The sequence below is a fragment of the Oncorhynchus mykiss genome, chromosome 3 (assembly GCF_057628025.1).
Source record: "Oncorhynchus mykiss isolate SJ-2025 chromosome 3, ASM5762802v1, whole genome shotgun sequence".
Taxonomy (NCBI): domain Eukaryota; kingdom Metazoa; phylum Chordata; class Actinopteri; order Salmoniformes; family Salmonidae; genus Oncorhynchus; species Oncorhynchus mykiss.
Window position 1 is genome coordinate 22,878,834 of NC_143024.1, and position 14,269 is coordinate 22,893,102.

General features: G+C 48.9%; 1 protein-coding gene across 4 annotated transcripts in view; it reads right to left on the reverse strand.

Annotated features, from left to right (window-relative positions):
• The window catches only part of fam131bb (family with sequence similarity 131 member Bb), a 45,105-nt gene that overhangs the window by 16,534 nt on the left and 14,302 nt on the right, over window positions 1–14,269 (reverse strand). For all 4 annotated transcript variants that reach the window (XM_021590220.3, XM_036968939.2, XM_021590216.3 and 1 more), the window contains exon 2: window positions 814–848. In XM_021590220.3, the coding sequence (XP_021445895.1) occupies window positions 814–848 (35 nt within the window). The remainder of the gene's footprint in view (window positions 1–813; window positions 849–14,269) is intronic.

Consider the following 14,269-nt stretch of genomic DNA (forward strand, 5'->3'; position numbering starts at 1 on the left):
CACACCACCTCTTGAGTCCTGTATCAGCTGAATTGTTCCTGACAATACCAGAGCCGGGACCAGCAGGACGGCATGGTGCCATGTCCCCATACAGATGTGTTCAGTCTCCAGAAAACCTAGCTCTCATGTTCTTTCTCTGATTGTTACACTCTGTCTGTCTGTCTGTGTCTCTTTCTCTCTCTCTCTCCCCCACTCTTTTTTTATTACATGTTTGAAGGGCAAGTGTGTCAGGAGAAACACATGATCGATCCACAGTACAGTACATTCAGTTTCAATTTAAATGGTCCTCTTTCTTCTGCCACAAAATCATCCAAGAAGTGCTGAAGATCATTTTAGTAACAGTATCTCAAAAGGAAGGAGAGGAGAGAGGACTTGAAAGGAGAAGTGGAGAGGAAAGGATCTGAGAGGAGAGTAGTGAGGGATGGAGTGAGAGGAGGAGAGGTGGGTGATGCCCCTACTGTTCTACAGTGAGCCAGCACTGAGGCGTGACAGAGAAGCAGCAGACGTCATAGCACCAGCAACTAGCCAACCACAGAGGTTGGTTCTCCTTCCAGCTACAGCAGCCATTTTGAGTGTAGAGGAAGTTAGCAAACCAACAGCAACATGTGCGCTAGCTAGCTACTCTACAAGCAGATGCAGTAGCACTCATGGCTTCAGTAGTAGAGAGCTAAAGTTGATGTTGGTCACCATCTTGGATCAAGATCCCCATTCGTGGAATAGTGAGCACCCCACTGCTGGAGCCATTGGGTGTAACAGGGTGGCTGAGCTGTGTGAATTAAGAGTGATAGTTAAAGACCTGAATGTCAGGCTTACCTGTTCCCCATCCTTTACTGGCACTCCATCTGCCGCTAAAACACACACACACAGAGAGACAGAGAGAGACAGAGACAGAGAGACAGAGAGAGAGACAGAGAGAGAGACAGAGAGAGAGACAGAGAGAGAGACAGAGAGAGAGACAGAGAGAGAGACAGAGAGAGAGACAGAGAGAGAGACAGAGAGACAGAGAGACAGAGAGACAGAGAGACAGAGAGACAGAGAGACAGAGAGAGAGACAGAGAGAGAGACAGAGAGAGAGACAGAGAGAGAGACAGAGAGAGAGACAGAGAGAGAGACAGAGAGAGAGAAGAACAAGAAGAACAAGAAGAGAAGAGAGATACGTCGTTTGAATTTGATTTGGCAATGTAAATACAAGTTCCATCACACTGCCAATAGAGAGAGGGAGAAGCATGGTCAGGGGGATAAGGTGTGACTTTGGCTGTAACACTAAACAGTCATAAAACAGTAGGCTAATCATTACTGTCTAACTGTGTTAGAGAGAAGAGCATCACTTCACTGACTGACCACAAGACACTGCTACTCAACATACACCCACAAATAGAATCACACATAAGTTTACATACACTTAGGTTGGAGTCATTAAAACTTGTTTTTCGACCACTCCACAGATTTCTTGTTAACAAACTATAGTTTTGGCAAGTTGGTTAGGACATCTACTTTGTGCATGACACAAGTCAATTTTCCAACAATTGTTTACAGACAGATTATTTCACTTATAATTCACTGTATCATAATTCCAGTGGGTCAGAAGGTTACAAACACTAAGTTGACAATGCCTTTAAACAGCTTGGAAAATTCCAGGAAATGATGTCATGGATTTAGAAGCTTCTGATAGGCTAATTGACATAATTTGAGTCAATTGGAGGTGTACCTGTGGATGTATTTCAAGGCATACCTTCAAACTCAGTGCCTCTTTGCTTGACATCATGGGAAATTAGCCAAGAAAAATAATTGTAGACCTCCACAAGTCTGGTTCTGTCACGTGGGACTAGGTGGGTGCAGGAATCAGACGCAGAGAGTAACTGAGTTGAAGTGCTTTACTCTTGCACACCAAAATAATAAGCCCAACAAAATACAGGGCGCAGGACACTATACAAGACAACCCCAAAACCACAGGGTGTCAAGTAAAGAAAAGACAATCCACCACTACCTAACATGCACACACGTAACATTAAGACAATCCACCACTACCTAACATGCACACACGTAACATTAAGACAATACACCACTACCTAACACGCACACACGTAACATAAAGACAATCCACCACTACCTAACATGCACACACGTAACATTAAGACAATCCACCACTACCTAACACGCACACACGTAACATAAAGACAATCCACCACTACCTAACACGCACACACGTAACATAAAGACAATCCACCACTACCTAACACGCACCCACGTAACATAAAGACAATCCACCACTACCTAACACGCACACACGTAACATAAAGACAATCCACCACTACCTAACACGCACACACGTAACATAAAGACAATCCACCACTACCTAACACGCACACACGTAACATAAAGACAATCCACCACTACCTAACACGCACACACGTAACATAAAGACAATCCACCACTACCTAACATGCACACACGTAACAAAGACAATCCACCACTACCTAACACGCACACACGTAACATAAAGACAATCCACCACTACCTAACACGCACACACGTAACATAAAGACAATCCACCACTACCTAACACGCACACACGTAACATAAAGACAATCCACCACTACCTAACACGCACACACGTAACATAAAGACAATCCACCACTACCTAACATGCACACACGTAACAAAGACAATCCACCACTACCTAACATGCACACACGTAACATAAAGACAATCCCGCACAAAACAAGGGCGGGTCAAACTACTACATATAGGGAAGCTAATTAAACCAAAATAAACACAGGTGAAACTAATAAGACAAAACCAACAGACAAACGATAAAGGGATCGGTAGCGGCTAGTAAGACGGCGACGACCGCCGAGCACCGCCCGAACAGGCAGGAGAGCCAACTTCGGCCGAAGTCGTGACAGGTTCATCCTTGGGAGCAATTTCCATACACCTGAAGGTGCCACGTTCATCTGTACAAATAATAGGACCATGCAGCCGTCATACCACTCAGGAAGGAGACGCCTTCTGTCTCCTAGAGATGAACGTACTTTGGTGCGATAAGTGCAGGAGGAAATATCCACAGTAAAATGAGTCCAAAATTGAAAGGCCGCTCAGCAAGGAAGAAGCCACTGCTCCAAAACCGCCATAAAAAATCCAGACTACGGTTTGCAACTGCACATGGGGAAAAAGATTGTACTTGGAGAAATGTCCTCTGGTCTGATGAAACAAAAATAGAACTGTTTGGCCCTAATGACCATCGTTATGTTTGGAGGAAAAAGGGGGAGGCTTGCAAGCCGAAGAACCACATCCCAACCGTGAAGCACGGGGGTGGCAGCATCATGTTGTGGGGGTTCTTTGCTGTAGAGGGGACTGGTGCACTTCACAAACTAGATGGCATCATGAGGGAGGGAAATTATGTGGATATATTGAAGCAACATCTCAAGACATCAGTCAGGAAGTTAAAGCTTGGTCACAATTGGGTCTTCCAAATGGACAATGACCCCAAGCATACTTCCAAAGTTGTGGCAAAGTGGCATAAGGACAACAAAGTCAAGGTATTCGAGTGGCCATCGCAAAGCCCTGACCTCAATCCTACAGACAATTTGTGGGCAAAACTGACAAAGCGTGTGCGCAAGGAGGTCTACAAACCTGACTCAGTTACACCAGCTCTGTCAGGAGGAATGGGCTAAAATTCACCCAACTTATTGTGGGAAGCTTGTGGAAGGCTACTTGAGACGTTTGACCCAAGTTAACAATTTAAAGGCAATGCTACCAAATTCTAATTGAGTGTATGTAAACTTCTGACCCACTGGGAATGTGATGAAAGAAATTAAAGCTGAAATAAATCAGTCTCTCTACTATTATTCTGACATTTCACATTCTTAAAATAAAGTGGTGATCCTAACTGACCTAAAATAGGGAATTTTTACTAGGATTAAATGTCAGGAATTGTGAAAAACTGAGTTTAAATGGATTTGCTAAAACCATGTAAACTTCTGACTTCAACACACACACACACACACACACACACACACACACACACACACACACACACTGTGAATCCTTCCTGGGGGTGACAAAGGGACAAAGGGAACCTGAAGTACATTCCCAACATTGTGTTGGATTAATGCATTGTATTATCCCTCCTCTTTTCCTGGCTGTCCAAATCCTAATTAAAACACGGGTTTAATTAGTGAGACATTGGTGGTAATGGAGTTTAAATACAGCAGCCGTCTCTGGGCGCTCGCTCTCTTTATCAGAGTCTGTGGCCTTGTCTCCCCCCTTTCTCTCTCTGGGGGGTTTGCTTCTCTGTGTGTGTACACTGAGTGTGTGTGTACAGTGTGTGTGTGTGTCATGCTACATCTGTAGACTGTAGAAGTATTGAATTAAACCAGTCAGTTATATGTCTCACTGAGGCGCTAATACACTGAGCTACTTGATGTCCGGTGACCCACCAGTAGAGTAGTGTTAGCTTTACAGAGGACATTCCAACACGCTGCCTCCTCCTGTCTGTCTGCCCTACCTGACTCCTCTACAGGGCTCTCAGCTGACTGAGTAGCTGTTAGCACCTGCTTCCACCTGATTGCCGCCACACCATTTACACCTATTCCATCTGGATAAATAAAGAGTTTCAGAGATTAAAACTGACAGATGAAGTCAGGTCTGTCTGACCCCATAATGACCCTGTTAGTGTTTCCTGTAGTGTGAACTTTAATCCCCTGGCCACCAGCCAGTCCGAGTGTCTTCCAGGCTGACCTTGTGGGGCTGACACAGCTGAGGTGAGACACACAGTTAGTCAGCCTGCCAGACTGGATCTCTCCGTCTCTTTCTCTCTAGGGGGCACAAAGTGTCCCAGGTTTCCTCTGTGTGGCTAAAAGACACAAACACACATAAACATGCACTAATACACACACACATAAACACACACCTCATATGAATACGGCATCACACATACACACACAAACATCAGATCACATAAGAGTCTTATTCTGAGGTCATATATTTCAAATCAGCGCAATATTCCTGGAACAACTGGCTTTGAAAGCTATTTTTAGTCAGCTACAAGATGCAAGGAAAGCAAACCAACACAGCAGCTACTCGACATACATAATATTTTCTGATAAAGAGTAACTGCTGCAGCTATAGGAGCCTCAACAGCAATAACAAGGGAGCACATGACAACCCAGCCCAGCTCTCTCCCCCATACCCAACTCTCTCCCCTATACCCAGCCCAGCTCTCTCCCCCATACCCAGCTCTCTCCCCTATACCCAGCCCAGCTCTCTCCCCTATACCCAGCCCAGCTCTCTCCCCCATACCCAACTCTCTCCCCTATACCCAGCCCAGCTCTCTCCCCCATACCCAGCTCTCTCCCCTATACCCAGCCCAGCTCTCTCCCCCATACCCAACTCTCTCCCCTATACCCAGCCCAGCTCTCTCCCCCATACCCAGCCCAGCTCTCTCCCCCATACCCAGCTCTCTCCCCTATACCCAGCCCAGCTCTCTCCCCCATACCCAACTCTCTCCCCTATACCCAGCCCAGCTCTCTCCCCCATACCCAGCCCAGCTCTCTCCCCTATACCCAGCCCAGCTCTCTCCCCCATACCCAACTCTCTCCCCTATACCCAGCCCAGCTCTCTCCCCCATACCCAACTCTCTCCCCTATACCCAGCCCAGCTCTCTCCCCCATACCCAACTCTCTCCCCTATACCCAGCCCAGCTCTCTCCCCCATACCCAACTCTCTCCCCTATACCCAGCCCAGCTCTCTCCCCCATACCCAGCTCTCTCCCCTATACCCAGCCCAGCTCTCTCCCCTATACCCAGCCCAGCTCTCTCCCCCATACCCAGCTCTCTCCCCTATACCCAGCCCAGCTCTCTCCCCCATCCCCAGCCCAGCTCTCTCCCCCATCCCCAGCCAGCTCTCTCCCCCATCCCCAGCCCAGCTCTCTCCCCCATACCCAGCTCTCTCCCCTATACCCAGCCCAGCTCTCTCCCCCATCCCCAGCCCAGCTCTCTCCCCCATCCCCAGCCCAGCTCTCTCCCCCATACCCAGCTCTCTCCCCTATACCCAGTCCAGCTCTCTCCCTTATACCCAGTCCAGCTCTCTCCCCAAACCCCAGCCCAGCTCTCTCCCCCATCCCCAGCCCAGCTCTCTCCCCCATCCCCAGCCCAGCTCTCTCCCTTATACCCAGTCCAGCTCTCGCCCCCATCCCCAGCCCAGCTCTCTCCCTTATACTCAGTCCAGCTCTCTCCCTTATACCCAGTCCAGTTCTCTCCCCCATCCCCAGCCCAGCTCTCTCCCCCATCCCCAGCCCAGCTCTCTCCCGTATACCCAGCTCTCTCCCCTATACCCAGCCCAGCTCTCTCCCCCATCCCCAGCCCAGCTCTCTCCCCCATCCCCAGTCCAGCTCTCTCCCCCATCCCCAGCCCAGCTCTCTCCCTTATACCCAGTCCAGCTCTCTCCCCTATACCCAGTCCAGCTCTCTCCCTTATACCCAGTCCAGCTCTCTCCCCCATCCCCAGCCCAGCCCTCTCCCCCATCCCCAGCCCAGCTCTCTCCCCCATACCCATCTCTCCCCTATACCCAGCCCAGCTCTCTCCCCCATCCCCAGTCCAGCTCTCTCCCCCATCCCCAGTCCAGTTCTCTCCCCCATCCCCAGTCCAGCTCTCTCCCTTATACCCAGCCCAGCTCTCTCCCTTATACCCAGTCCAGCTCTCTCCCTTATACCCAGCCCAGCTCTCTCCCCCATCCCCAGCCCAGCCCTCTCCCCCATCCCCAGTCCAGCTCTCTCCCTTATACCCAGTCCAGCTCTCTCCCCCATCCCCAGTCCAGCTCTCTCCCCCATCCCCCGCCCAGCTCTCTCCCCCATCCCCAGTCCAGCTCTCTCCCCCATCCCCAGTCCAGCTCTCTCCCTTATACCCAGTCCAGCTCTCTCCCTTATACCCAGCCCAGCTCTCTCCCCCATCCCTAGTCCAGCTCTCTACCCCATCCCCAGTCCAGCTCTCTCCCTTATACCCAGTCCAGCTCTCTCCCTTATACCCAGCCCAGCTCTCTCCCCCATCCCCAGCCCAGCCCTCTCCCCCATCCCCAGTCCAGCTCTCTCCCTTATACCCAGTCCAGCTCTCTCCCCCATCCCCAGTCCAGCTCTCTCCCCCATCCCCCGCCCAGCTCTCTCCCCCATCCCCAGTCCAGCTCTCTCCCCCATCCCCAGTCCAGCTCTCTCCCTTATACCCAGTCCAGCTCTCTCCCCTATACCCAGTCCAGCTCTCTCCCCCATCCCCAGTCCAGCTCTCTCCCTTATACCCAGTCCAGCTCTATCCCCTATACCCAGCCCAGCTCTCTCCCCCATCCCCAGCCCAGCCCTCTCCCCCATCCCCAGCCCAGCTCTCTCCCCCATCCCCAGTCCAGCTCTCTTTTTAGATAGATATCCCCTGCGGCAATGGAGGAGACGGGTCCAATTGAGACCCAGCCACTCTGGAGCGAGAGAAGGAGAGGCAGTGAAGGGGATGAGAAAGAGAGGAGGAAGAGATGAAGAAGAGAGGAGAAAGAGAGGAGCAAGAGAGAAGAAAGAGGAGGGGTGACAGAGCATGGCGGCCGTGCCAAACGAACAACCATAGATCTGCAGCGGCTGTCCTGTCAGCTAAGACTCCGGCGGCGACCTGACAACTCCCACTGACATGGAAAGAAGCGCTTGAGCATCATCTGTCTTTTTATTTCAGAAGCCCTGCTGCAAACGAGCGATGCAGAGCTGGATATGAACAGGGGGTCTCTGTTCTGGTTGGCTGGTGCTGGGGTGAGGCTAGTTGACACGGTGGGAGGCAGGCTGAACTTGTAGAGGGCTGTTGTGTGAGAGAGTTGGGCCGGGAAACAGCTGAGCACCAGAGCTCTAGATGGTACAGAGAGAGCGTATGGAGAGCCTGGGAAACAGCTGAGCATCAGAGCTCCAGATGGTACAGAGAGAGCGTATGGAGAGGCTGGGAAACAGCTGAGCACCAGAGCTCCAGATGGTACAGAGAGAGCGTATGGAGAGGCTGGGAAACAGCTGAGCATCAGAGCTCCAGATGGTACAGAGAGAGCGTATGGAGAGGCTGGGAAACAGCTGAGCATCAGAGCTCCAGATGGTACAGAGAGAGCGTATGGGGAGGCTGGGAAACAGCTGAGCACCAGAGCTCCAGATGGTACAGAGAGAGCGTATGGAGAGGCTGGGAAACAGCTGAGCATCAGAGCTCCAGATGGTACAGAGAGAGCGTATGGGGAGGCTGGGAAACAGCTGAGCACCAGAGCTCCAGATGGTACAGAGAGAGCGTATGGAGAGGCTGGGAAACAGCTGAGCACCAGAGCTCCAGATGGTACAGAGAGAGCGTATGGGGAGGCTGGGGGTGAAAGGGTGAAAGGCTAAAAGAGTAAGAGTGTTCCTGAAAAAAATTCTTCCCTCTGCTCCACCCTCCAATGGTACATGCACCTGTCATGAGCGGGTAGGCCATGCCTCATTACTCCAGCTTAGTCATTAACCCCACCACCTGTAGGACCCTGCATGGATTAACACGACTGACAGCCTGGGCTAAGACCTAAGTAGTGATCACCAACATTTTTCTCCAGCCCTACACTAACCTGATTCATCTGATTCAACGAATAAAGGCCTGTACGATCGGGGGATAAGTGGGGAAAGGTGTGAAACACAGTGCTCTGTAATAGTTCACCATGCTTTATTTCTTCTATCTGTTGTTAGTGGTAATGATATAGACAATAGCAGTGTTGTGCACATACCAACACACACACACACACACACACACAATCTGTCAGCATTAAAGGCAAGATGGCGTGTCAGTTTCATAACTCACTCTCAGACTGAGTCACTGTGTTCACCAGCAAGGACTGTCACACTGCGCCCACACACGGCCACTCTAATAAACACACAGTCACACACACACAAGTGCGTATGGGCACTCTCATACACATGCACACACGCACACACACACACACACACACACACACACACACACACACACACACACACACACACACACACACACACACACACACACACACACACACACACACCCTTTCAATTAAGTAGTTCTTCACTGAGTCGTTCACCTTGACTGTGTTTATGTGTCAGTCGATTCAGTCCTCAGCCAATCAATGCTCCAATCACTGTGCTTGTGAAAAAAGGGTTCCAAAAGGGTTCTTCAGCTGTCCCCATAGGATAACACTTTTTGGTTCTGGATAGAATCCTTTTTGGTTCTAGATATAATTATTTTGTGTTCCATGTAGAACCCTCTGTGGAAAGAGTTCTACAAGGAACCAAAAGGGTTCTAACTAGAACCAAAGGGGTTCTACCTGAAACCAAAAAGGGCTCTTCAAAGGGTTCTTCTATGGGAACAGTCGAAGAACCCGTTAAAGTTCTAGATAGCACCTTTTCTTCTAAGAGTGTAGAGTGAATCGTATCTGTCTGTCTGTCTGTTAGCACTTTTAATCAACTCAATATCAGGGAATCCCTTTCAGTAACGAAATATCGTAAACAAAGCAGTGTAATGGAAAGCTGGCCGCACACGCACACACACACACACACACTTTATAAATACACACTGTATACGTACACATACAACACACACACTACAACACACACCTCAAAAAGAGGAGAGAGTATGCACACACACACACACTACAGCACACACTCCAAAAAAGAGGAGTGAGTATGCTCACACACACACACAGGTCATTCTCACGGAACTGACATTTGACGCAAAAATTCTCAAGTGTAATTTCTCTTGTCATTTTCTTGAATCGCTGAGATTAGGATCTGTACTTATCTATGTTTTTTCTATTATTAGGTATGATGTATTTTACCACAATTTCCACAACGATCAACACCAAAATTCTCATTACAGCAACAGTCCAAAGAAGTTATAAACAAATATTTTACACTGCTTCCCTAATGAAAAGACCTGAGTTAAACATAACACTGACAATATACATATTTAAAATGTAATTATTACAATAAGACCTTTTGTTGCATCTTTGTTTATTATTTACGCCAGACGGACCAGTCGCAGCGTCGTCGGACGGGTCGTTCCCACTGTCTCCCTTAATGGTCGATTATTCTGTCACGTTGGCATGAATGAGTCGGGAGACAGGCGCAGGAATGTGTAATAGGGGTTTTATTCATCCCAATTTATGGCATGCCGTGTAAAGGCACAGGGACAAAGACCAAACAAACACGTAAACAAAACACAGGGTTGAAACCCCAGCAAAAGAGCAAGGAGTACCTCGAATAAATAACATAAGCGCACAATGATTATCACACGGGGCGAGACCCGTAATCATCGGCGGAATCCACATGGTCATGAAAGCCCAAAACACACAGCACAAAACTCACACGCACCAACGGACATTGTAACAGTAATCGACACCACCATGGTGAATATATATACATATATACAAATACTGTCACGTTCTGACCTTAGTTCCTTTTTTATGTCTTTATTTTAGTTGGTCAGGGTGTGAGTTGGGGTGGGCATTCTATGTTGTTTTTCTATGTTTTGTTCTGTTGTTATATGTCTATGTGTTTGGCCTAGTATGGTTCTCAATCAGAGGCAGGTATCAGTCGTTGTCTCTGATTGGGAGCCATATTTAGGTAGCCTGTTTTCTATTGTGTTTTGTGGGTGGTTGTATCCTGTGTTAGTGTTTTCACCATACGGGACTGTTTCGGGTTGTTTGTTTGTACTTTTGTTCAGTTGATTTATTAAATATATCATTATGGACACTTACCACTCTGCACATTGGTCTGATCCTTGCTACTCCTCCTCTGAAGAAGAGGAATTCCGTTACAGAACCACCCACCACTCAAGGACCAAGCAGCGTGGTAACGGGCAGCAGCAGAAATCTCTGGACTCATGCACATGGGAGGAGATTCTGGACGGCAAGAGACCCTGGGCACAGGCTGGGGAATATGAGCTGCCAGAGTCTCCCGTCTGTCCTGAGCCGCCGGTCAGTCAGGAGCTGCCAGAGTCTCCCGTCTGTCCTGAGCTGCCAGAGTCTCCCGTCTGTCCAGAGCCGCACGTCACTCCGGCGCTGCCGGAATCTCCCCTCCATTCGGAACCCGTTGCTAGGGTCCCCAATCCGGGGTCGATGGCGAGGGTCGCCACTCCTAAGGTGCCACATAAGTGGGCCGAGACTATGGTGGAGTGGGGTCCACGTCCCGCTCCAGAGCCGCCACCACGGTAAATGCCCACCCAGACCTCCCCCTATACGTTCAGGTTTTGCGGCCGGAGTCCGAACCTTTGGGGGGGTACTGTCACGTTCTGACCTTAGTTCCTTTTTAATGTCTTTATTTTAGTTGGTCTGGGTGTGAGTTGGGGTGGGCATTCTATGTTTTGTTCTGTTATATTTCTATGTGTTTGGCCTAGTAGGGTTCTCAATCAGAGGCAGGTGTCAGTCGTTGTCTCTGATTGGGAGCCATATTTAGGTAGCCTGTTTTCTATTGTGTTTTGTGGGTGGTTGTATCCTGTGTTAGTGTTTTCACCATACGGGACTGTGTCGGTTGTTTGTACTTTTGTTATTTTGTTCAGTGTTCAGTTGATTTATTAAATATATCATTATGGACACTTACCACTCTGCACATTGGTCTGATCCTTGCTACTCCTCCTCTGAAGAGGAATTCCGTTACAAGTACAATCAGTGGGAATAGGGGCCAGGTGTGCGCAATGAAAGTTCCAGTATAGTGATATGGTATAGGTATCAACACCACTGGTGGTACAGAATAGTGATGTGGTATAATGTAGGAATCAACACCAATGGTGGTACAGAATAGTGATGTGGAATAGGTATCAACACCACTGGTGGTACAGTATAGTGATGTGGTATAGGTATCAACACCACTGGTGGTACAGAATAGTGATGTGGTATAATGTAGGAATCAACACCAATGGTGGTACAGAATAGTGATGTGGAATAGGTATCAACACCACTGGTGGTACAGTATAGTGATGTGGTATAGGTATCAACACCACTGGTGGTACAGTATAGTGATGTGGTATAATGTAGGTATCAACACCACTGGTGGTACAGAATAGTGATGTGGTATAGGTAACACCACTGGTGGTACAGAATAGTGATGTGGAATAGGTATCAACACCACTGGTGGTACATTAGTGATGTGGAATAGGTATCAACACCACTGGTGGTACATAATAGTGATGTGGTATAGGAATCAACACCACTGGTGGTACATAATAGTGATGTGGTATAGGTATCAACACCACTGGTGGTACATAATAGTGATGTGGTATAGGAATCAACACCACTGGTGGTAAATAGTGATGTGGTATAGGTATCAACACCACTGGTGGTACATAATAGTGATGTGGTATAGGAATCAACACCACTGGTGGTACATTATAGTTGTCATGCGTAGATGTAATAGGTGGCAGGGAAGTCAGGCGCAGGAGAGTCAAATGGAGTGTAAAATGGAGTCTTTTAATAAAGTCCACGGAGTATGCTCCATAACACTAAATGTACATGCACACCTATACAACAATCACACTACACTGACAATAAAACAATCTCTGACAAAGACATGAGGGGAAACAGAGGGTTAAATACACAACAGGTAATGAATGGGATTGAAAACAGGTGTATGGGAAGACAAGACAAAACCAATGGAAAATGAAAAAAGGATCAATGATGGCTAGAAGACCGGTGACGTCGAACGCCGAGCACCGCCCGAACAAGGAGAGGCAACGACTTCGGCAGCAGTCGTGACAATAGTGATGTGGTGTAATGTAGGAATCAACACCACTAGTTGTACAGTATAGTGATGTGGAATAGGTATCAACACCACTGGTGGTACATTATAGTGATGTGGTGTAATGTAGGAATCAACACCACTAGTTGTACAGTATAGTGATGTGGTATAGCTATCAACACCACTGGTGGTACATAATAGTGATGTGGTATAGGAATCAACACCACTGGTGGTAAATAGTGATGTGGTATAGGTATCAACACCACTGGTGGTACATAATAGTGATGTGGTATAGGAATCAACACCACTGGTGGTACATTATAGTTGTCATGCGTAGATGTAATAGGTGGCAGGGAAGTCAGGCGCAGGAGAGTCAAATGGAGTGTAAAATGGAGTCTTTTAATAAAGTCCACGGAGTATGCTCCATAACACTAAATGTACATAAACATGGGTACAAGGACCCGACGCACACCTATACAACAATCACACTACACTGACAATAAAACAATCTCTGACAAAGACATGAGGGGAAACAGAGGGTTAAATACACAACAGGTAATGAATGGGATTGAAAACAGGTGTATGGGAAGACAAGACAAAACCAATGGAAAATGAAAAAAGGATCAATGATGGCTAGAAGACCGGTGACGAACGCCGAGCACCGCCCGAACAAGGAGAGGCAACGACTTCGGCAGCAGTCGTGACAGTACCCCCCCCCCTGACGCGCGGCTCCAGCTGCGCGTCGACACCGGCCTCGGGGACGACCCGGAAGGCGAGGTGCAGGGCGATCCGGATGGAGACGGTGGAATTCTGATAACATGGAAGGATCTAACACGTCCTCCACCGGAACCCAGCATCTCTCCTCCGGCCCGTACCCCTCCCAGTCCACGAGGTACTGAAGGCCCCTCGCCCGACGTCTCGAATCCAAAATGGATCGAACAGAGTACGCCGGAACCCCCTCGATGTCTAGAGGAGGCGGAGGAACATTACGCACTTCAGCCTCCTGGAGCGGGCCAGCCACCATCGGCCTGAGGAGAGACACATGGAACGAGGGGTTAATACGGTAATGAGTGGGTAGTTGTAACCTATAACATACCTCGTTCACTCTCCTCAGGACTTTAAACGGCCCCACAAACCGCGGACCCAGCTTCCGGCAGAGAAGGCGAAGGGGCAGGTTTCGGGTCGAGAGCCAGACCCTGTCCCCTGGTGCGAACACTGGGGCCTCACTGCGGCGACGGTCTGCGCCAATTTTCTGGCGCCTTATGGCACGCTGAAGGTGGACGTGGGCTGCCTCCCAGGTCTCCTCAGCGTGCCGAAACCAATTGTCCACCGCAGGGGCCTCGGTCTGGCTCTGATGCCAAGGAGCCAGAACCGGCTGATACCCTAATACACATTGAAAGGGAGTAAGGTTAGTGGAGGAGTGACGTAGCGAGTTCTGAGCCATCTCTGCCCAGGGCACGAACTTCGCCCACTCCCCCGGCCGATCCTGGCAATAAGACCGCAGAAACCTACCCACATCCTGGTTAACTCTCTCCACCT